The sequence below is a fragment of the Aotus nancymaae genome, unplaced genomic scaffold, assembly GCF_030222135.1.
Source record: "Aotus nancymaae isolate 86718 unplaced genomic scaffold, 86718_ANA_hifiasm-v0.15.2.pri h1tg000002l, whole genome shotgun sequence".
Taxonomy (NCBI): Eukaryota; Metazoa; Chordata; class Mammalia; order Primates; family Aotidae; genus Aotus; species Aotus nancymaae.
In genome coordinates this window covers 15,735,050-15,759,756 of record NW_026988413.1, presented here as the reverse complement: position 1 = coordinate 15,759,756, position 24,707 = coordinate 15,735,050, and the positions used below count along the sequence as shown (strand labels likewise).

The following is a 24,707-nucleotide window of genomic DNA, read 5'->3' as shown; positions in this document are numbered from 1 at the left end:
ACATTTAGTGGGTAATAAAGACACAGAAACAAGTGTTTAATTTCTGCATCACTGCAACAGATGCTTCAGGTACAACAAAGGGATCATCCTATCTTGAGGGTCCTGATGATGCAGGTGATCTTTCTCTCTAGATCCCTTTTGTGGCAGCCATGAAAATGTGTGCTTGGATCTCTGCTGTGGAGGCACAATTGGCTGACGGCGCTAGCTTTGGAGATCCACTACCATGAGGCCACATTTCCTGCCAGTGGGCCACATTTCCTCCCAGCCAGTGGTGGAGCACTTGGAGCACTAAGGCAGGACTGTTTTGCTGATATTCATGGGAATCCTCCACCAGGCAATTTTGGCCTTATCAGGTTGATAAAAAAAAACAGCTAGAAAGTTTACTTGTAGGTCAAATTCTCATTCAGAGGGAGAAAGGGTTCTGTTAATACTTTTTCTATATCGACCCTTGTGGAAATAACTTCTAACTGAATGAGTTCATTCATTGATCGTGCTAGCTAACCTTATCACATCTTAATTATAGCACTTCCTCCTACAAAGAACCCAACGGTTTGGTATATTACATTCTGGATAGAGACTGTTACTGTCAACTCTAGGATTCCTGCTCTTTTGGCCACATTTATTTCTTGTGGCTTACTCTATATTATTTATTCTATTCAAATGTGATTTAGTAATATTTCAACATCATTACTTTAATGCAGCTATTTATTTTATGGATAATTAGTTGGAACTCTGTGCCATAATTTTCCTTTTAGTCATAGTCTCATTCTGTTTGCCTGTGTAACTGATGTGGGCGTGCCTCTATCAGTGCTTATTAGTTTTGAATAAAAAGCTTCTGTAAGCACCTGGGCACCAGGTCAGAAAATTTCTCCAGACTTGCCTTCCTGTCATCTGTCTTAAAGGGCCTCATGAATTTATTCCCCTCTTCTGGACCTGATTATCATTTTATCTTAACTCCTTTTTCTTGTCTATTTCTATCTGGACTTGGCAGTAGGACTTTGTGCTGTACCTTGATGCTAGTTTGGTAACATATGTGGCTGCATCCAGGATTATACCTTGGTTTCATTCAACTGCTAGAGTAGGTAAGAGATGCCATATTCTTATATTCACCTATGGCCCTCCGTAATATCCTTTGCCAGGGATATTGTGCCATATCCCATCTGAGCAAGTACAGAGAAATCCAGCAATGAGAGGCCTAGCTATTTGGTTCATACAATTACAATTAATGCATTACTGTGTATCTCATTCCAGGGTACCCAGATTGACAGTTAAGAGCCTAAGAGAAAACAGCCACATGTGATCTAAATATAAATCCAGATTTATAAAGGAAACACCCACAAGGGCTGACTTAATTTTTTCTAAGAAAAACTAGAACACAGCAAATGGTTATGGCACAAATCTATGTATGTAGATAGAGAATGCAAAACAAAGGAACCATCATGAAAGGATGGGATTAATTGAGAAAGGTTTCCTCAAGGAGGTATTGGGTCTTTTATCTTGATCTATTAGATCACTGTAAATCACTATAGGTGCCAAAGTGAAAGAGTGGCATTGGCATGGCCAGAATTACAGTTGGAGAAACTGGTTGTGGCAGCAACAGATTAGACGGGAGAGAGAAATTAGGTTCTGGTCATCCATGAATATGTGGATAGGAGGTGGGTGGGTAGGAGTGAGGAATGAGGATTTCCACCATATTCTGGCATATTTAGGAAGAAACACTTTACTGTGAAGCAGTGACAGAAACATGGTTGGACTATAGCTCTCCGATTTGCATTCTTAGTTTTTGGAGCCTGCTGTGACTCCTCCCTCTCGCCCTCCTGCTCTTGGAGTGACTCCAGGGATCACCTAGGCTTGTTGTAATTAGACATTTCTAAGGAGAATAGGATACAAATGAAGAAATAGTAATGCAATCCTTGGAAGATTTGCATCTCAGTAAAAGCAGCTGGCCCTTAGATCATGGATGGCTCATTTGCCACGCTGGGGAAAAATTAAAAAGGAGATGTCTTTCCTGGCTGGATATTGGCGTCTGCTTGTACATTTCGGTATTTCTCCTGCCTCCACTCTCAGCACCATAACTGCTGACTGTTCAATGAGTAAAGATGCAGGAGTTACTTTATTTATCTGGTACTATTGCCTCGCTTATTTTAAATTTTGTAGGAATCATTATGAGTCTGTTTATTACAGTGGTCAGTTGCAAAACTTGGGTCAAAAGCCACAGAATCTCCTCTTCTGATAGGATCCTGTTCAGCTTGGGCATCACGAGGTTTCTTCTGCTGGGACTACTTCTGCTGAACACTATCTATGTCATATCTTCAAATACTGGAAGGTCAGTCTACCTGTCTGCTTTTTTTGTGTTGTGTTGGATGTTTTTGGACTCGACCAGTGTCTGGTTTGTGACCTTGCTCAACAGCTTGTACTGTGTGAAGATTACTAACTTCCAACACTCAGTGTTTCTCCTGCTGAAGCGGAATATCTCCCCAAAGACTCCCAGGCTGCTGCTGACCTCTGTGCTGATTTCTGCTTTCACCACTTTACTGTACATCATACTTAGCCAGGCATCACCTTTTCCTGAACTTGTGACTAAGAGAAATGACACATCATTTAATGTCAATGATGGCATCTTGTCTGTAGTGGCCTCTTTCTTCTTGAGCTCATTTCTCCAGTTCATCATTAATGTGACTTCGGCTTCCTTGCTAATATACTCCTTGAGGAAGCATATACAGAAGATGCAGAGAAATGCCACTGGTTTCTGGAATCCCCAGATGGAAGCTCATGTAGGTGCTATGAAGCTGATGATCTATTTCCTCATCCTCTACATTCCGTATTCAGTTGCTACACTGCTCCATTATCTCCCCATTTATGTAGGGATGGGTATGGGGGCCAAATTCATTTGTGTGATTTTTGCCACCCTTTACTCTCCAGGACATTCTGTTCTCATTATTATCACACATCCTAAACTGAAAACAACAGCTAAGAAAATTCTTTGTTTCAAAAAATAGTAGAATTTCAGTAAACAATGCCTAGATTCACCTGATGGTTTAGGGGCAAGATTTTCTGTTGGCAGTTTTCCCAGTAGTCTGAGGAATTCAGTTTTGTGATTGCTGATCTGATATCCTAGACTTTTCAGTGCCTATATTTCAGTTCATTCTGTAATTTTTTTTGATATGTAGGTATTTTAAAATAAGGCACATTCTCTAATAAACTTTTTTGAGGCATTATTTATCATGAATTTTGCATGGCCATTGCATTTGCAGATAATGGAAATCACCATATTGTTCCATTGTCTATTAAAGTATAATGGGAAATTCTTCTGAATTAGAGAATACATTGGGGTGCACATGATGAGTTAATGTTTGTGGTTTAGTTGAGGAGCCCTGAGTAAGGGCTCAGCAGTGGATAGGTGGCCACTGGGAGCCACTAGACTGACTGAAAGCAAAGGAAGGGGGTGCAGTGCAAAGAGAAAAGGAAGAAAGGATGGTTTCAGAGAGAAAAGGAAAGAGAAAGGTGAAGAGAAATAGGTGTACACTGTGGGACAAGACAGAAAAAGTGTCATTCCTACCAAGAAACTCTTAAGTTTCTAGACTTGTTCTGGAAAAGAGGATAGTGCCAGAGTTGGTAAGTAGAGGGAAGTGATTAGTATTCAAGAAACTGAATCCAGAATAGTTCCAAAGATCTTAAAATCCAGGGGAGGCAGCCTAAGGTCAAAGGCAAGTACCAAATAGTGAAATTAACACCATATGAGTTCAAATTTACAAAATACTGTGCCTCACCATAGGATATGGAATTCAGTGGAAAGCCAAAGAAGCACTGGACAGATAGTGGGAGTGCTTGACTTGGGGTGAATTTATTTCATCTGCTTCTACATTTGTGCACAGCACAGTTCTTCTCCAGAATGTTGTTTCTTGAGTTGGGACAACAAGACTGTGGTTCTAGAAGAAAGAGAGTCTGAAGATGGGATGTTGACAGGTTTTGGAATGTGAATTGGGGAATCATGATTTGTATTTACTTAGGATTTTTTGTGTTCATAAAATGCTTATGTAATATTTATACATGTCTAAATAAATCTTAAAGTTTTATAAATTACCAGACTTTTCTCATTCTGGCCACCATAATCTTGACTGCAATATTCAGTAAAAACTACCAAAGCCAGTATTTTTTGCTATGACACCCAGAGGTATTCATACTGTTAGATCATAAGGGTAAGAGATAAAAGGATTACTGAGAGTGATTAAAAGCACACTGTGTCTTAAGAACTCTAAATGGGTGGCAGAAACCAGATACCCTCAGTATCTGCTCTCTCTCCTCTCTTCCATAGTAATCAAATTGTTAGCTATTCAGAATTTTGGCAGTAAATTACATTATTGCCATGTCTGTGAGCAGAAAAGATGTAGATAGTTTCTAGGTGGTGCTTCAGAACAGTCCTGCCTTCCCTTCTTTTATCTTTTCTTCTTTACCCCCTCCATGAGCTGGAATCTGATGTCAGGATTGTCTATCTTGGACAGTGCAGATGAGGTGAATGCTTGGGATAGTGGAGTAATTCTGCATCCTAGAGCTGGCTCCATGGTTCTAGACACTGTGGACTTGTCAGACCAGTTCTGGACTGCTCCAGCCTGAACTCCAGGATTGTTTATGAGAAATCAGTGTCTCCATTCTTTCAGGTGCTGGGTTTTTGGTCTCTGTTACCTTAGTCAAATAACCTATGCTATATTCTAAATATATACAATTATATATATATAATATATATTATATAATAATTATTATATATGTATAAATATATATTTTGTGGTGAAATAGTATGTATTTACCATCTTATAGTCAAAGAACTTTTTTTTTTTTTTGAGATGGAGTCTTGCTCTCTCTCCCAGGCTAGAGTGCAGTGGCATGATCTTGGCTCACTGCAACCTCTGCTTCGCAGGTTCAAGCGATTCTCCTGCCTCAGCCTCCTGAGTAACTGGGACTACAGGTGCCTGCCACTGCGCCTGGCTAATTTTTTTATTTTTAGTAGAGACAGGGTTTCACCATGTTGGTCAGGCCGGTCTCAAACTCCTGACCTCGTGATCCACCCACCTCAGCCTCCCAAATTCTAGGATTAGAGGTATGAGCCACAGCACCTGGCCCAAAGAATGTTTTTATATGACCTACTAAGTGAAATTGAAATAAAATCTGTACATGTGATATAGTATCATTTTTTGGTAAAAATGAATTTATATGAAGAAAAGTCTAAAAGGAAATGCATCAAAATGTAAACAATAATTATTTTAGGTGAAATGCATCAAAATGTAAACAATAATTATTTTAGGTGGTAGGAACTGAATACTTTTTTATATATTTCAAGTTTTCTGTGATGAACATTTTTATATAATCAAAAAACACTTAAAAATATGTAAGTATATACAGTCTATCTATCTATCTGTCTGTCTGTCTGTCTATCTATCTATCTACCTACCTACCTACCTACCTACCTACCTACCTACCTACCTGTCTCATACCTGAAAGACAGAGAAGGAGTCCTGAGGTCCAAATCCAGTTTGTCCTCACTAAGAAAGGTAAGTGAATTGTCTTCTTGCTTCGTCTGGATTCTTTTTCTTGTATTGGCAAAGTTCTGCCAATGTGTTTCCTCGTTTGTCCTGCCTTCAGTTTTCCCCTCTCTGGATTGAATGTGTTGTCTTTGTGTTAGGACTATTTTTGCTGTTTGAAGAAAGTTTTCAGTCTTTGCTTAGGCACTTGACCAAAGTCCCCCTTGGGCACAGTTTTTAAGACTCCTGTGTGTTTAGAGTTTTCCTGGTTCTAATATGCTCTGCTAAATACCCACCACTAACTACTTATTAGCCAGAGACTTAAAAAATTTGGTATTTGGTTTGCTTTTTTCAAGACACAGTAACTTACAGGCTCTCTAATAAAAATAACATCCTGCCTACCCCTCCCTTTCCTGCAGTAGGTAGAGAATAGAGGGAGATTAAAAACTCTTTGTTAAGAAATCACTCTCTGAAGTGAAGGGCAGGTGTCACAACAGCGTAGAACCTCATGAAACACCCATTGTGGTAACTATAACTCATGGTCATTGCCATTTAACTTTTAACTGCTACATGCCCAATACTGTATGAGCTACATTTCCACATGTGATTTTTTTTAGCTGGTCTTAACCTCTTTAGTAAGGTAGTTATTATTGTCTCCATTATATAGTTGAGAAAATTAAGGCACAAATAAGCCATATGAATGGTTCATAATAACAGAACTAGGAAGGAATAGATCCAGAGCTTCAAGTATAGTCTCTGAAAGTATGAAATTATTGTGGGTGCTTGGTTTTCGTAGCTGAAATGAATGTCATGGTGTCACATAGACTCTGAACTTTTAGGCCTTGAGATTTATATGAGATGTGTTTTTAAATGAAAAAGTAGTAACATTAAAGAAGAAAAAATTATTAGATTTCTTTTGAATGTTGCTACTTGGGAAGGAGTAGGCCAACAGAAATATGATGAGAAGGTAGATAAAATTTCTGTAAGAACTAAATGAAATTCTTAAAAATTTCAAAGATTTTAAAGGTTTCTTTATATCACTTAAATTTCACTTAAACAATTCTAAACATGTCTGGCTTTGGGTTTCCCTGATCATTGTTACTAGCATTCTGTTGATAAACCATTTTCAATTGTTAAAAAAATAGAAAAGACTATTAGAAAGGAGTCTTTTAAAGCATGAACAGAATGTAACTTTTAAGGTAACCTCAAAAACCACAGTCTTTAGGTGAAATTGAAGCTTACTGAAGGCATTTAAAATAAATTTTTCAATAATATAATTTTTTACAAGTTAAAGCTGGAGATGGATCATCTAGTCTAGTTCACTGGTTCTCAAAGAGGGCTGGGAGGGTGAGAAGTACGTCAGAGTCCACTGGGAATTTTTATTTTTCAAATTTTATATACTCTGCCTTCATTCCTTCTGGGTGTGGGAGTGGAAGGGGGAAGTGGAATTTGACAAAACTCCCTAGGGAACTGGATATTGTGGTCTAAGGAAAGGCACCAGGTGCACATTTATTTCCCCCTCTAAGAGAAGAGCACAAGGCCAGTTTTACTCCACGAGGAAAAAAGTGTGAAAAGAAATTCCATGTTGGTATAAGAATTTGCCCGGCATAGAAATTAACAAGAGAGTGATATGGGTTAATGGGGGTGGGAGAAGAGGAGAGGAAAGGGAAGACGTGAGGATAAGGGTAACAGCAGGAGGAGGGGTGCAGTCTGTACACCCTCCTCCCCATGCCTGGCGGAGGTGTGAGGTCAACATCACTTCACTACGGTGTGATTGTTACCTGGATTATGTCTATGTGGATATATGGGGTCTGGGAAATGGGGTGACTGTAACTCTACCTTGGGTCAGCAGGAAGGAGCCACGAGCCCTGGGAAAATGACTGGGTGTGTGCACAGCTAGCTTGCAAATGAGATATCTAAATACAGGTACATACTTGATTGGTCTGATAACATTTCTGACCTATTTTAAATACGGAAAAATTATTTCTCTCAATTTTGCTGCTTTCACAGATGGGACAATGGCTGTGGTTATAATGATCTGAAATCCAGGTATCTCAAGAGAAGAAGTAGTTAGACATTGATATTACTCAGAAAAGATCTCTCCTAACTCCCACCTACCCCTTTACATCTTTGGCTTCTATGTGTCTTAAAGGCCTGGGTTAATTAATCTCTCATCTTTATTCATGCTTTCCAGAGATCCTGGAATTGTGCAGAACTGGACACCTGTGTCTAGAATTAGTAGCTCAGTTTATCTTGGATTTGCATACTGTGAATAACAGACTTCAGGTGCTCTCTGACTTTATTGAAATTAGTACTTAGGGAGAGAAATCGCTAAGGAAGGAAAGAAAAATAACACTAATTAGACTATTTGGGGAGCATCAGGCTAGGTAATTTGTTTTATCATCACAATAGCCCTGTGAGGTAAACATTATCATCATCATTTTTACAGAGGGGGAACTGAAGCTCAGAGGAGTTAATTGACTTCTTTAAGGACCTAGCTGCTAACTGGTTGAGTTGGGAGCACCCCCAAATCTGTTTGACTTCAAAACACATTGCCTTTCTCTGGTTGGCCACAAGTGCTCCATTGATTAATACATCTAACAGAAATCTAGTCGTGAGGCCTGTGTCCCATTGAGGGCCGGTACTAGCATGAACCTGAGAACTCTTTGCTTTGGATGGGCAGACACCCAGAAAGCCCTGTCTGTAGTCTGTGCTGCTTGACCCTTTCCTTAGCGTGATCTTGCAATGTTATGGGAACACCTCAGTGTTCTCTGGATACGCACAATTCTTATTGCTAAATGCTAAAAATGTAATTCTCAATGCTAAAAAATGCAATTATTAGATCTGAGTTTTATTTAAATTTTTAAAATAATGTTATTTCATTTTATTTTATAGTATTTTATAGAAAAGTTGCAGAGTGAGTACAGAGAGTTCAAATATCATCCTCACCCAGTTTCTGCTAATATTTATATCTTACCATAACCATGGTACAGTTGGACTTAGTATCTCTACTCTGTGTTGGTTTCTCAGCTCCTTTTAAAATTACCTCGACAGTTTTAAAGATTACTATTCAGGCATTTTGTAGAACGTCCCTAAGTTTGGGTTTGTCTGTTGTTTTTCTCAGTTAGACTGACGTAAAGTGCCCTAGTCATCACGTTAGGAGTTACGGGATATCAACATGACTGGTCACTGGTGACGTTAACCTTGATCACTTGGTGAAGGTGGTGTCTGCCAGGAACATTGCAAAGTTACTATTTTTTCCCCCATTTCCATACTTGGTTCTTTGGGAGCAAGTCCTTAAGTCCAGTCCAAACTCAGAGGGAGGAAATTAAGCTGCACCTCCTGGAGAGTTCCCCATATTTTGCCTGCTGTAGTTAAAAATTCTCAGCCCTCCAAATTTTATATTCATAAAAGCACACAACTAACTCCCACTCCCTTCATCTGCAGTCCCCTCACTAGCCCGCTTTTACTCTATTCCCTTCCCTTCCTGAGCAACGCTGCCGATGCGAGTCGTCTTATTCCTCGGGGCTGTGATCTTTGCTGCACACAGCACCTTCCATGGTGTAGTTTGTGCTTCCTCCTCTCTCCCAGCTTCTAAATTGCAGCTCCAAAGAGGCCGCAATGACTAGTGAGCAAGACTTCTCTTCCTCATACGGTTGTGAGGAAGGAAGCGGGCAAGACTATGAATTTGTGTACATCCATAAATTGTGTTCCTGTTACACGTGCTTATGAAAAACATGCTTGATCTATTCAGTTTCTGAATATCTGGACTATTTCAGCTCATTAAGGGAATTTGCTTAAGTCAACAGCTTTTACAGAGGAGTTGTCTTGACGCCATCTAGTGGCAAAATAGGCACAATTCTGAGAAGCATTTAAAAAAGTCCCTAGTACTGGAAGAAGGTTTGCAAGTGAGATGTAGAAGAGGGGATAGAAGATGGAACTGTACTGGGTCTGGTAGCAGGAGGGGGCAGTTTTTTTTGGGTGAAAGTGACAAGTTTTCAAAACCAATGCTTGTTCTTTGTTTCATTCTTTTTAATATTCTTATCATAGACTGCTCTGTTGATGCTGAGTGTGAAGCCATAACTTGCCCCTAGGAGGGTCTCTTCTGATGCTAACATCCTGCTTGACCTTTCATCAGCTTTCTTTACTTGGTTCAGGTACTGCCGAAGTAGCTGAGGGCTCAGAGCAGTAGGGAATAGGAGCGTGAATAGAAGGGACTTTGGTAGAAAGAGGTATGGTAGTATCATGGCAGACACACTTTGGTCGTGTCAAAAGTAAAAACCAATACTGTTGCTCTGTTAAAGTGAATGGCACTGAGGCTATTATTCTCCACATACACCCCTGCAATGCAGCTCTTGGCGCGGATGCCAATAGGCTGGACAGTTCTGTGTGGAGATGTAAGTAGCAGCCATAGGTCACAGGTTTCTCTCCTGCCTGACCTCTCCTAGAATTTATTATTCAGCAGTTGATGTTTATCCTGTCTTCTTGTTTTTGCTTGTTTGCTCACCCTATCCTTCCCTTTGTTTTCATTGTCATTGCAGTAAGCCTTTGCACAGGGGTAAATATAGCTCTCATGTTTATATATTCAAATTACAAACATATTAAAACCATCAATTACTTGCCTCGCCCACCAGAACATAAGCTCCATGAGAGCAGCAACTTTGTTTCTTTCCACTGTATCCCAACACCTTGGAACAGAGGCCTGGCACATAGTAGTCATTCATAAATATTTGCTAAATAATTGATACATTTCATGCTTTCCTTTTTTATAACATGAAGTGCCTTGCATTTGCCACTGTTTAAATTCTCGGTATGTCTTATTTAGGTTTTGTGGAGTTAGATTGGGTGAAAGAAGGATTTCAGGAAACTGTGCTCTAGGCTGTCTGGATTTTAGCTCTTTTCTTCAGAAGGCCATTCCATAACTGTGGCTCTGTACCTAATCTTAGATCCCAGGCCAGCGTCATATAGATGTAAATGAAGGTGGGACTGTTACCTTCAAGAATGTTTCTTCTGTTCACAGCTGTAATATCTTTACCAGAGAATGGATTTCAGACAGTAGCAAAATCTGAGTTGTGAAAGGTGAAATGTTCTACCATAAAACTTCTGACACAGCCAGGAGCAGGACATACTCATCAGCACTGAAGCAGGGCACCTCCTGATTGAGCAGTGAGACATTCCCCTTCCCAGCCACGTTGACTGCTGCCCTAGGACTGCTGATGTCTGTTGCAGTGGCTGAATTTCTTACTGGCCTCGTTGGAAATGGAGTCCTGTAGTCTGGAGTAGTTAGAGAATGGGTCAAAACATGGAAGGAGTCCCTATAAATCTTCATGAAGCCACTTTCCCCTACTCAGGCTGATCCTGTTGGACTTAATCTGTTTCCACTTTCCCAGAGCAGTAGTTGGCTTTACTGTCTTAATGTCTTCTGAGTCCTGGTAAGCCAGGCCACCATGTGGTTTGCTACTTTCTTCAATGGCTTCTGCTGCATGAAGATCATGACCTTTGCCCCCCTGACTTCTTATAGCTGAAGAAGAGGGCTTGGAGGCTGGGTTTTTGGTTTTTGCTAGTGTCTTTCAAGATCACTTTTTATTTCTCAGCTCTTGTTGGCTGGATGCTTTAAAAACCATTAACAGGAAACAGCAGCATCCTCCATCCCATTTTAAACCTGTTATTTTTATAGATTGCAGTCTGGTGCAGGAAACTGATTGCTATCTGCGGTGTTCCTGTTCTACTTGTCTTTTTGTATAGACATCACAGGAAGACGGAGGACTACACAGCTGTAACGAGGAGGCTTGAAGCACGGTGCATGTCGCTCTGGCTCTGAACTTCCCCCTTTACATGGTTTCTGCGTTGGCCAGCCACTTTTCCATAACCTTCTAATCTTCCTCTGATCTCACCATTCTTGCCATCTCTGCAGCACTCATGGCTGCCTCTGCTTCACTTCCCTCTGCTGTAATGGTTATGAGGAATCAGACCTGTCAGAGAATTCTGTGGGAGATAATATGTGCTTGGAAATCCCAGAGGCCACGATGTGGGAGAAGGATCTAATCAGGCCCTTAACCGTATCATTGACAACAGTAAAAATAACTGTAGGTTTTTAGTAAAATAAAATTTTTATTCTCAATTCTCCTTCTCATTTCTTCTTTGATTTTGAAACAAAATGAAAAACAGGATAGAAATTGGAGCTTATTGCACTCTAAGCGATGCAAATCACATTATTTTAATAAACTACAGAAGTCAAAACTGAGTTTTCATATTTTGCAAAGTATCACATTTAAAAAAAATTACTGCAGATAATCCAATTTCCTTTGCCAATACACTATATTTTTGATAAAAGGAAGCATAAAATAGCCATAGTTTGAAAATAATATATTTTAAAAAGAAGTGAACCTGTGTGTTAATTGCTGGATATTTTTTAGGCAAGCACTTTTCTTAGTGGAATTAGCTACATTAGTATCTCAATTTTCTATGTGGTTTAGCCTCTCAACACCGGTAGTAAAGTAGTCTGCCAAAAATCCTATCTCTATATTTCTAGATATTTTGTTTTTTTGATGCCAGGCTAGGTTTCTGGTAATATGTCAGTTGGCTACCAGGATCTGTGGCAGATTCCTCTGCAAGGCTAGATTGGGGCAGGTGGGGAGAGAGAGGCACCATGACTCTATCAGAAAGTTGCCAGAGAAACACTGCTTTTGGATAGTTTCAAGCCTCCCCTAGATTTTCTGGCCAGTAGAAGATCATGACCTTCTCTGCCCCTCCATATCCTACAGCCAGAGTTTTAGAATGCTAGCTCTTGCAGCTGGGTGGAGATGATGTACAATGAATACTACCTGGAGGCAGGGACTGTGTATTATAATGGTGTCATCCCCTGCGCCTAGTACACTGTAGCTTGACACAAAATAAGCACTCTGTAAATCTACTCAAGAAATGGAAATCTAGCCCTATAATCTATTCAGTTATTAGTAGAGCAACTGAGGCCTAGACAGGGGAGTGGCCTACCTGCCTACAGCTTCATAGAGAGTTCTCATCATGCTTATATTTTTATTCTGGTGGGGGGAATGGAGTCTTGCTCTGTCACCCAGGCTGGAGTGCAGTGGTGCAATTTCGGCTCACTGCAGCCTCCGCCTCCTGGGTTCAAGTGATTCTCTTGCCTCAGCCTCCTGAGTAGTTGGGACTACAGATACCTGCCACCACGCCTGGATAATTTTTGTATTTTTTGTAGATACGGGGTTTCACCATGTTGGCCAGTGTTGGGATTACAGGCATTAGCCACTGTGCCCAGCCCAATGTTCTTTTTATGAAAATAAAATTTCTTGTTTTTAGTATATAGCATATGCGCTTATAACTGGCACTGTATAGAGCATGAGCATGTTTTGATTTTGTCTTTCTTGTTGAGGGGTCTTGTTACATTGTATCCTGGTGTCTAGACTTTGGCCCCGCGACCTTTGAGATGGAGATCCAGTGTCTGTGGTACTGTTTGCCATCTCTGGGTCTACACTCAGGGTTCCTTCGTGTAGATGCAAATACAGAGGGTATCATAATTTCCAACCTCTCTGTTCCTCGTCACAGCTATTCAGTCTTGCTTGAAGATAGATTACAGAAGGACAAGGTCAAGTCCCGATTTTGTGGTGTGAAAATTTACCCTGGTGTGTTATCGCTACCAGGGGATCTGACCTCAGCCAGGAGCAGTGAGAGCCTCCCCTCCCCAGCCATGCTGAGTACTGCCCTAGGACTGCTGATGCTAGTAGCAGTGGTTGAATTTCTCATCGGTTTAATTGGAAATGGAGTCCTCGTGGTCTGGAGTTTTAGGGAATGGATCAGAAAATTCAGCTGGTCCTCATATAACCTCATTATCCTGGGCCTGGGTGGCTGCCGATTTCTCCTGCAGTGGCTGATCATTTTGGACTTAAGCTTGTTTCCGTTTTTCCAGAGCAGCCTTTGGCTTCGGTATCTTAGTATCTTCTGGGTCCTGGTAAGCCAAGCCAGCTTGTGGTTTGCCGCCTTCCTCGGTGTCTTCTATTGCAAGAAGATCACAACCTGTGATCATCCTTCCTACTTGTGGTTGAAGCAGAGGGCCTATAACCTGAGTCTCTTGTGCCTTCTGGGGTGCTTTATAATCAATTTGTTACTTACAGTCCGAATTGGCTTAATGCTCTATCATCCTTCCCAAGGAAACAGCACCATCCTGTATCCCTTTGCAGGTTGGCAGTACTTGTATGTATTTCAGCTCAATTCAGGAAGTTGGTTGCCTTTCATAGTGTTTCTTGTTTCCTCTGGGATGTTGATTGTCTCTTTGTATACACACCACAGGAAGATGAAGGTCCATTCAGCTGGTAGGAGGGATGCCCGAGCCAAGGCTCACATCACTGCTCTGAAGTCCTTGGGCTGCTTCCTCTTACTTCACCTGGTTTATGTCATAGCCAGCCCCTTCTCCATCACCTCCAAGACTTATCCTCCTAATCTCACCAATGTCTTCCTCTCCGAGACATTCATGGCTGCCTATCCTTCTCTTCATTCCCTCATACTGATCATGGGGATTCCTAGGGTGAAGCAGACTTGTCAGAAGATCCTGCGGAAGACAGCGTGTGCTCGGAGATGCTGGGGCCCATGATCTGGGGAGAAACGTGTGGTCAGGGCACTCTTGGGATGCTCTGTTGATAGCTCCCTATAAGGGAGCTGCCTTTCATGTCTTTTAAGATTTTCCTTCTTTTACTCCAATTTAATGAATGAGCAACAGAAAATACGGATCAAAACCCAACGCTATTTCTCTTTTGGCAATACAAAATACAATTTTTTAATGTACTACAGAAATCAAGGTTAGGGCTTCATGTTTGGTGAAAGAGGTATTATATTCTGTCTACATATAGCAAATAATTCATATATAAATTGTGTTTTTCCTATTATAGAAAACAGATTAGGAACAATTATAGTGATTGTTAAATTTTATGAAATTACATTAATGTTAGTCATTTTAGATAGGCTTTTTAAAAAAGCATCAAATAATTTCCCCATTTCTCTGCTGTAATGACTCTAATTATCTAACTGAAAAACAAAACAAAACATCTTATATTTCTGGAATTTTCTTGGAGCCCCAGTCTTGGCTTTCAGAATAAAAGTCAGTTGGATGCCACGATCTGTATTAAGCTCCAAGGCTCAGGACCTAGAGTTGGGCAACATGAGAGTGAGGGGCACTTGCTTCTGCTTAAAAAAAAAAAAAAAAATAGACTGCTTTTGAAGAGGTCATGCTGTCTCCTCTTCAGTCATTTAGCCATTTTGCCTGTCCAGTGTGGCCGCACCACAGCCTGCAGTCAGAATTCTAGTGTGCCAGGTCTTTTTGGAGGGAGATCATTGAGAATGCCAGATCCATGGCAGCAGGAGCTGTGTCTATTTTCTCTTATGTCTCTGGAGACTAGAACAACTGCCTATCCCATAATAAACAATAAATACTTTGTGAACGATTGATTAGCTTACAACACCTCCTTTGTATTATAGGTTAAGAAACTGAGGCCTGAGAGGGGCAGTGTCCTGCCCAGGGTTTCATAGAGAGCTTGTGGCAGTACTGGGACTAGAGCTGTTTCTTGACTCCTGGCCCATGGCCCTTTGCTTTACAACATGCTACTCTCCTAATGAGCTAACTTTGCCCTTCCCTCCTTTGCATCCCATCCCTCTTGCTACAGACTTTTCTATGCACCTCCTTCTCTACCTTCTTTCTAGCCTTCTTTGTTTCAGTTCTGGGGGATCCGAAATCTAAATGGTAACACTTGATGTTCTTAAACATTCTTTTCTGCTTCCTATTGACCATACGAATCTACTTTCATTAATCTTTCTCTCAAACATATCTTTTTCTTACCTGAAGCTGAGAATTGAGGTACATGCTAGGCACATGTGGCTATCAGTCATCACACAGGGGGAGACTAATTCCACCGTCACTGTGAGTTGTGTGAGGTCAAGTACCGTATTTTGTGTCCTGGGAAGGATCATATTCGTTCTTTTTAAATAGAAAGGTGCTGCTTCTTGGTTATATATTTGTTAGTAGAATTAATTTTCATTATGCCATTTCTATTTTTTTTTACAGATGTCCTTTGTGACCAGTTGCTCTAATAATGATAATAGTATTTAATATTTGTATTGGGCTTTACATTTTACCAGACAATCTCACATAGAGTCCATTACCTCATTTTATTTTAATAGTAACTCTATGCAGTTAGCAGTTTTATCCCCAATTTACAGGCAACAAGGCTGGAGTGATGATTTGCCCAAGATCATCAACTTGTAAATAATGTAAATGGAGTATTCCCAGATTTTTTGACTCCAAGTCTTGTACTCTTTCCAGTAAATTCTAAGTAGCTCATTGTTCATACTTGTAAGAATTCAAAATAGGATTAGCCTGTGGATTCCCTTCTTTTTCTGTACACAATTTAGCTTATGATGGGTATGAGATTTCTTTGTGTTTTAGCAAGGAAAACAAATCCAAAGGCAAATATATTTTCTTGAATTAATTCCTACGTAATTGAATCTTTTATAATTTGCATTTTTAGAGTTGCAGCTGGATCCATGTGCATCTGTGTGTGTGTGTGTGTGTGTGTGTATTAATGGCCTTACATTTAATTATGTGATATGCTCTGTGGTAGTGTAGCCTGAGGAGGTGTGAAATGTTAAAAATGTGATATATGAGCATGGCTAAAAATGAATTGAACAGCACAGAAAGGTAGAAAATGAACAGCAACGTTTTCCCATTCCACCTTCCATTATCAGTCCCACTACCTGGATAGAATTGTATCTTATCACTTGTGTTAGTTCTTTTAGTGGTTATTTTTTACAATTCTAAATAGTAAGATTTTGGCTCTCTTACTTGTCTTATCAGCTTTAAACTGTAGCTTTTGAGTCTCATTCATCAAGGTTTGGGGATTATCTCATTTTACCCCTAATCAAATTTCCTTTCCTAAATTTGATTAGTTTTATTTTGTCATTCTGACAGTCATTACTTTTACAATTATAAGTAATATATTTTCAACCCTGCTTTTTGAACCATGCCTTATGACGATATCCATATAGTCCTAATTATGTAGGAGGAAGAAATGAGTGCTTTACCTGTCCTGCACTTCTCCCATATCTCAACTTCTGTCACCTGTGCTATCAGTTATGAATGACATAGTCCAGCTTCATATGACTTAAGGAAAAAATACACTTATTGAAAGGAAATTGACTACATTATAGAACCAAGGAGAAGGCTGGAGAATCAATCTCAGAATGGGAACCAAGACGGGCTAAACAGACAAGAACACAATCAAGTCATGCTCCAGGGACTGATGCTGGCACCACCTCTCCCATTTCAGCTGTCAGCACTGTGTTGTTGACATTGCCACTGCTTCTGAGAATGTGTCTCTTGGAGCCATCCTGGGTGGGATTCTTGGCTGACTGATTCTAGATCACACGCCTACCCTGGCTGACAGGCCCTAGGGTGAAGAAAAGTCAGATTTCCCTTTGACTTCTGAAATATACATTTTTAAATTAGGTGAAATAAATTATTCCACCATTGATTTAAGCAGCAGAATGGGTACAGCTGCTGGTGTGGAATTAATGCACTGGAAGGCCAGCTCTAGAAACTTGCAGGAGATGTGACGAAGTAATAAAGAGATGGAAAATTTAAAAGCAAAGCAATATGGCACACAGAAATAAAAGGACAATCAGGAATGGTTGGAGCCCCAGAAGGAGATGAAAAAAATGAGCACAGGAATGAAATATTTGAAGAATTAATGATCAAGAATTGCATTACATTAATGATGAAAAAAGACAGACTAAAAGGGCTCAAGGGGTGTTGAAGACAGATAAAGTGGGAGGAATTCATCTCACTTAAACACATTGTAGAGATTTAAGAATATCACAGACAAAGGAAATTGTACAAAACTTAGAATAGATCAAGAATCAGATTGACATTTCTCAGGAGAATACAGCAAAAGATTTCTAAATGACATTTTATTCTAGTAAATGTTTTGTTCTTATTTTCAAGTAACACCAAGAAGAAAAGTTTAGAAATATTTTTTCTGACTAGGAGCATATTTTATATTAATTATAAATGGGGAGTTAATTCTAAAAATGTCAGTGAAGGCTCAGTGGGTTGATTGTCATAAGGTTAGTGAGAAAATTCTGAAATATTTGAACAATCAAAGAAAATCTTAAAACTAAAGGATTTGGAGAGATTGTGATGTCACATTTATAAATGAATTAAAGGAGTCAATGTGGCATAGAATTGGAGATGACTCTGGAGGGAAAAAAATAGCACAGATAATTGCCAGTGCATCAGAATTTGTTGGGTGCAGCAAAGGAAACAGGAAAAATTAAACATTTCAACTGAAGACAAAGAAACAAGCGGGTCAGCTTTCTCCCAATTAAAGGGAAAGCCTTAGCAATATATGAGCATCTTAAGAAAGAAGCTGAAAACTTTGCTGCAGTGATCTCCTTTAGTGGAAGCTGTGGAGTGGCTTCAAGGACTTCCACATTCTACACACCTGTTGAGTTATTGGTGAAACTGAGTGAAGATTAAATAGAAGCAAAAACATTTCTCCTGTGTTTTAAAAAGTGTATTGATAGATAAGGTTGTACTCTTGTTCGGATTTTAAAATTTTACCTTTTGTACTTGACAAATAGTAATTGTATATATTCATGGGGCACCTAGTGATGTTTTGATACACATAATGTATTGTGATCACATCAGGGGAATCAGCACATCTGTCATCTCAAACATTTATCATTTCTTTGTGTTGGGAACATTCAATATCCTCCTAGTTATGTGAAATGATATAATACATTATTGTTAACTATAGTCATCCTACACTGGTTCAGCTTTTGTAATGAAATTAATCTCTAAAAATTAATTCCCTCAAAGATCTATCTATACTTTGAAAGAAACGTAAGCCCCAGTATAAAGGCTGAGAATGAGTGACTGACAGATGTTCAGTGCAAAGGCTATAGAGATATATCATTCTAGGATTTTTATTAGGTTTGCTTTTATTTCAGTTGGTGTTCTCTGGGTACACAGTTACATGGGTTTTCAATAGTCTTCTCCAACCTTATTCTGTCCCACCCCAAAATAAACTCTTATATTTTGTGCATGATTTTGCAGAATTTAAAGTTTTATAAGAACATATATTTCACTTTATGAAGGAAGGCCTGTATATACCTCATAGGTTGTCATGAAGATTAAATGAATTAATAGATGTAAAAGGCTTAAAAGAGTACCTGGTATATAATAATGGATATAATTTTTATCTTTAATATTATTATCATACTTCTATTTAGGAAAAATAATTTATTTACACTTTTGACAAGTAATAATGTAAATTATGTGATAGTGATATTATATATATATACACTATGGAATGATTGAATCAAGTTAATTAATATATCTATCACCTTAAAAACTTGTTTATTCCACTTGTGTAACTTAACTGTAACATTTTACTCTTTGGCCAACATTTCCTGATTCCCTCCACCACCCAGCTCTGGTAACTATCATCCTACACTCTGCTTCTACGAGTTTGATTGTTTTAGATTCCACATGTAAGTGAGATCATGAGGTGTTTGTCTTTCTGTGCCTGGCTTATTTCATTTAGCATAAGGTCCTCGGATTTATTGATATTGTCAGAAATGACAGGATTTAGAAGAAATAATTTTAAATATTTGTACTTGCAAAGAATAATAAAGAGATAAAGAAAATAGAATAGAAACACCAGATAAATATGTAAATTTCACAGATGATAAATGTAGTCTTCTTTTCAAAAAGGATTATTCAGCCAATTGCTGAAACAAGTGGCTAAGCATTTAGGATATAGTAATTTTAGATTTTTATTTCACATTATCATTACTAAATTTGAGTTAAAGAATAAAGTATAAGAAATGAAACCATAAAAAGCTCAAAGAAAATATAGATGAATAAATTATTGGGGTATGGAAGAAGAAATTTCTAATTATGCTATCAAGTACAAAAATCATCCAAAAATTATTAACATATATGATCACATAAAAAATTAAAACTTCTTCATGTCACAAACAGGATGCATATAACTGTAAATAGCAATGGATAAACAGAGGACAAAATCACAACTAAGCATATATAACTAGAAGAATGAGTTATTATTATTGTTACAAAACCATTAAAAAAGAACCATAACAGGCTAGGTGCAGTGGCTCACGCCTGTAATGTCAGCACTTTGGGAGGCTGAGCTGGGAGGATCACAAGGTCAGGAGTTTGAGATCAGCCTGGCCAACATTGTGAAACCCCGTCTCTACTAAAAGTACAAAAAATTAGCTGGGCATGGTGGCAGGTGCCCGAAATCCCAGCTACTCAGGAGGCTTAGGCGAGAGAGTCACTTGAATCCAGGAGGCGGAGGTTGCAGTGAGCTGAGATCGCGCCACTGCACTCCAGCCCAGACAACAGAGCAAGACTCCATCTCAAAGAAAGAAAAAAAGAACCATAACATTCCAATAGAAAAATGAAAAAGGCTTTGGAGGCAATTAAAAAATAAATCAATATATGTGGTTTATAAACATTGTTATTTCTCACTAGTCATAAGAAAGTGACATTTTGTAATACCATTTTGTGCTTATCCAGTTAGCAAAGATTAAAAAAAGAAAGATAACGGTTTTGTTGAGAATACAGGGAAAGGATGTCCTCATATATTGAGAATGGATGCACTAATTGGTATAATATTCTGAGGGACAATTTGACAGTATATTTTAACACATAGGTATATATCTTCATATAGCAATTATACTTTGTAAATATATCTCTATTAAAGATCTATGTAAAGTTGCTTTTACAAAGATGTTCATCACACAGTTATTTATAAAACTGAAAAATTGGAAGCATTCTAAATGCTAAACTGAATAGGATTGATAAATTGTGGATTCAGGACAGAACATGGGTGATATGCAAAATTTCTAACTAACTGAAAAGTTAGTTTTCAATGACCTTGGACTAAGGACTAGAGGGAAAGAAGTAATAAAGATATGGAAGAAATCAATGGAAAATATAAATAAAATTTCAAATGATCACGATTCCTTTAATCTTTCCCAAGCACTTACAAATCATTTATTAAATTTTCTTCATTTATTTCAAGTGTGTTGTTTTTCTGACTGATATATATGAAAAAAAAAAAAGTTTGTTCTTTGGAAAGAGTAACAAGGTAGAAAATCATTTGGTATAGACTGAATGTTTGTTTCCCTCCAAAATTTGTATATCAAAACCTAATCCTCAATGTGATGGTATCTGGAGGTGGGATTTTGAAGATGCTGTCAGGTACTGAGGGTAGAGCCTTAATGAATGGGATTAGTGCCTGATATAGTTTAGCTGAGTTCCTACCCAAATCTCATCTTGAATTTCCACGTGTTATGAGAGGGAACCAGTGGGAGGTAATTGAATCATGGGGGCAGGTTTTTTCCATGCTGTTCTTGTGATAGTGAATAAGTCTCACGAGATCTGATGGCTATAAAAAGGGAGTTCCACTACACAAGCGCTTCTTTCTTTGCCTGCTGCCAGCCAGGTAAGATGTCACTTGCTCCTCCTTGCCTTCCACCTTGATCGTGAGGATTCTCCAGCAACGTGGAACTGTAAGTCCAATTAAACCTCTTTCTTTTGTAAATTGTCCAGTAGGTATATCTTTATCAGCAGCGTAAAAACAGACTAATACAGTACCCTTATAAAAGAGGTCCTAGAGAGCTTGTTTGCCCTTATACCATGTAAGGATCCAGGGAAAAGATGGCTTTCTATCCACAAAGAAGTGGGCCCTCATCAGACACTGCATCTGCCAGTGCCTATATCTTGGACTTTGCAGCTTCTAAAACTGTGAGAAATATATTTATGTTGTTTAGAAGCTACCCAGTTTATGATATTTTGTTATGGCATCCAGAGCAGACTAAAAAACCACTGATGAGATAAATTAGGAATAAAAGAGAGAAGCTAAATAGTATGAATGCAGAATGGTCCTTAGCTACAGATACAGAAAATATTAAAATATTAAAAGAGAATAAAGATACTATAAGTAAATTTGCTTCAGTAAATTAAAAAACTTAGATGAAATTGCAAATTTGTAGAAAAATACAATTTACCAAAACTGATTTAGGAATAAGAATCTGGCTACTTATTTAATTTAATAAATTGAAACAGTAATAGTTAAAATATTTTCACATAGAAAACAAGCTAAACAAGAGTTCAAGCCCAGCCTGGCCAACATAGTGAAACCCTATCTCTACTAAAAATACAAAAAAAAAAAAACAAAAAAAAAACCTGGGTATGGTGGTGGGTGCCTGTAATCCCAGCTACTCGGGAGGCTGAGGCAGGAGAATAGCTTGAACCTGGGAGGCGACTATTAGAGAGGCAACTTGCCTCTCTGTCAAAGGTGGAATACAATCTCAAACCCTTTGGGGAGGTTGGGGATTGAGATGAGTGAAATAACATCAGTGAAGATCAGCTGACACCTCCCTGAAGGAAAGAGCACAGTACAACTTCAGATGCAGGAGCCAGGAGTGAAGGGAGGAGTAGAGGGTGAGAGATATTAGGGGAGTATCCACCACAGTCAGGCAAAGTGTCCTCTTGATAATTCAGCCTCGAAGCCCATGTTGCTGATCACTATGCCTGGAGAACAGCACTCTAACTGGGGAGAGAAAACAAACTAGAGGAGTTAATTGAATAGTAATTGGTATGATTTGCTTTTGCCTAAATTATGGGCAATTGGGAAAAGAGGAAATAGTTCCCATTGCCTGGGACATGATTTCAACACTTGACGATTTAATTTCAGCTGAAAAACGGTGGTGGTGGTGGTGGTTTTTGAGGCAGGGTCTCACTCTGTCACCGAGGCTGGAGTACAGTGGTGTGATCATGGCTCACTGCAGTCTTGACCTCCTGGGCTCAGGTGATCCTTCCACCTCAGCCTCTGGAGTAGCTGGGACCACAGACACACACCACCACATCTGGCTAATTAAAAAACTTTTTTTTGTAGAGACAGGGTTTCATCATGTTGTCCAGGCTGGTCTTGAACTTCCGAGCTCAAGCAATCCACCTGCCTCCACCTCCCAAATTGCTGGGATTACAGGTGTGTGCCATTGAGCCTAGCTTGTTGTTTTTTAAATGGATCTGGCTGTGTTATGTTTGGGTCTTGACCAGGTTACCAACTTAAAGAGAGGGTATTGGGCGCTTCCTTATATTTTTCTCTGACATTCTTTTGTACCCAAATTTGCATTTCACAGGGTTAGGAAACAATGCCAAGTGGCAGACTATTTATTGAAAGATACTTTTTTTGGTAGGGGACGGGTAATGGGAAGGGGTATATGGGAAGTCTCAAGAAAGCCTAGATACCATTATAAGTTTAGAGTTCTAAGTTTACCACTCTAAGCCTAGAATTTCAAACTTATTCTTAGGAAAACTGGGAGCCATTGAAGGTTTTAACATTTCATTATAAAAAGTACTAATAGCTATTTTTGGGCATGTGTATTTAAAAGTGTGTTTTCTATGGCTGCTGTAACAAATTACTACAGGTAGCCTAAAGCAACACAAATGTATTATCTTACAGTACTGTAGGTCAGAAGTTTGACAAAGATTTTACTGAACTAAAATCAAGGTGTCAACAGAGTTATGCACCTTTCTGGAGAGTCTGTTTCCTTGCTCATGCAGATTGGTTGCAGAATTCTGTACAGCTGTGATCCACCATTTCCTTGCCAGTTGTCAGGTGAGAGCCCTTCCCAGCTTCTAGGGGCTGCTCACATTCTTTGCCTTGTAGGTTCCCTTTCTATTTTTTTCAAAGCCTGCAATAGCTGGTCAGTTTCTTCTCATGCTTTGAATCTCTCCTGCCTCTTGTTCTGTTGTTACATCTTCCAACAAAATCTTCTGCCTTCCTTTTTCACTTTTTTTTTTTTTGAGAAGGAGTTTTGCTCTGTCGTCCAGGCTGGAGTGCAATGGCGCGATCTTGGCTTACTGCAATCTCTGCCTCCCAGGTTCAAGCAATTCTCCTACCTCAGCCTCCTGAGTAGCTGGGATTACAGGCCAACACCTGGCTAATTTTTTTTTTTTTGTATTTTTAGTAGAGGTGGGGTTTCACCATATTGACCAGGCTGGTCTCAAACTCCTGACCTTGTGATCTACCTGCCTCTATTTGATGACATTGGATTCACCAGATAATCTAGGATAATCTGCCAATTTCGACGTTCAGAACCATAGTTAAATCTGATTATATTATATTCATGAGATTAGAGTGTGGACCCTTTGCAGGGCCATTATTCCGCCTAGTACAAAATTCATCAAAGTATAGATTGTATTTTAAACCATAAGAGTAGAAAATATGACTCCAAGGATAATGTGCAGTTTTTTTCTTGAATCTTCACCTGCGTGGAGGCTACTTTACCCATTCTTGTCCTACATGTCCCTGTCTTTTGGATATCTGGAATTACTCTATCACCTATAACAATACTGTTGACTGTGTGAAGCTTATAAACAACAAATATTTATTTCTCATGGTTCTAGAGCCTGGGAAATTCAGGATCAAGGCACCAGCAGATTTGGTGTATGATGAAGTTCATTTCCTGGTTCATAGACTACTGTCTCTTGCTGTAAGCTCACATGGCAAAAGGGGGACGTGAGACCTCTGGCTCTCTTTTATGAGGGCATTAATCCCATTTGTAAGGGTTCTGCCTTCATGAACTAATCACCTCTCAAAGGCCTCACCTCCAAATACCATCACTTTGGGGATTAGGTTTCAACTTACAAATTTGGGGGGGACATAAACATTCAGACTATATCAGAGCTTTACCAGTTTCTCAAGCATAGGACTGGTGCCTGCTTTCCTGGCTATTTTAGGACCATGGTCTGGGGCTAAGCCCAATTTCTGTCCTTCACCTCATCTTAGCCATCTCTGCCTTTCAAGCTCCGCTACTGCCTGGGACTATATCTTCTTTGGATCTTGATGATATCTTCACCTTTTACCGAGCTGCCAAACTCCCTTTTGGACTTGATTTATGATTGTTGACCTTGTTCTGAAGTTTTGTTTTTTACTTTCTACTCTTCCACTAACTCTCTCTCTAAACGTATTGCAATCTATGTAGCACTGAGATGAGGCATGACTTTCTTAGGGAAGCTTATCCCAGTACTCAAGATCTTAGCCACAAGTGAGAGCTTCAAGCCCTTTGAGTGGAAAGAGAGGGAGGCAA

At 39.2% G+C, this 24,707-nt stretch overlaps 3 protein-coding genes across 3 annotated transcripts in view; all 3 read left to right on the top strand.

Annotated features, from left to right (window-relative positions):
• Positions 1-24,707, top strand: part of MGAM (maltase-glucoamylase) — a 253,259-nt gene that overhangs the window by 12,101 nt on the left and 216,451 nt on the right. The window lies entirely within an intron of this gene.
• TAS2R4 (taste 2 receptor member 4) lies at positions 682-4,080 on the top strand. Its single transcript, XM_012447489.2, has one exon. It carries the CDS (start codon positions 2,100-2,102, stop codon positions 2,997-2,999), a length of 900 nt encoding a protein of 299 aa, XP_012302912.1. The 5' UTR covers positions 682-2,099; the 3' UTR covers positions 3,000-4,080.
• Positions 12,980-14,228, top strand: TAS2R5 (taste 2 receptor member 5). The gene has a single exon (XM_012447490.2). It carries the CDS (start codon positions 13,222-13,224, stop codon positions 14,119-14,121), a length of 900 nt encoding a protein of 299 aa, XP_012302913.2. The 5' UTR covers positions 12,980-13,221; the 3' UTR covers positions 14,122-14,228.

Excerpts from the sequence above, each read along its gene's own strand:
- TAS2R4 (XM_012447489.2), top strand. The coding sequence starts at position 2,100 with ATGCAGGAGTTACTTTATTTATCTGGTACTATTGCCTCGCTTATTTTA.
- TAS2R5 (XM_012447490.2), top strand. The coding sequence starts at position 13,222 with ATGCTGAGTACTGCCCTAGGACTGCTGATGCTAGTAGCAGTGGTTGAA.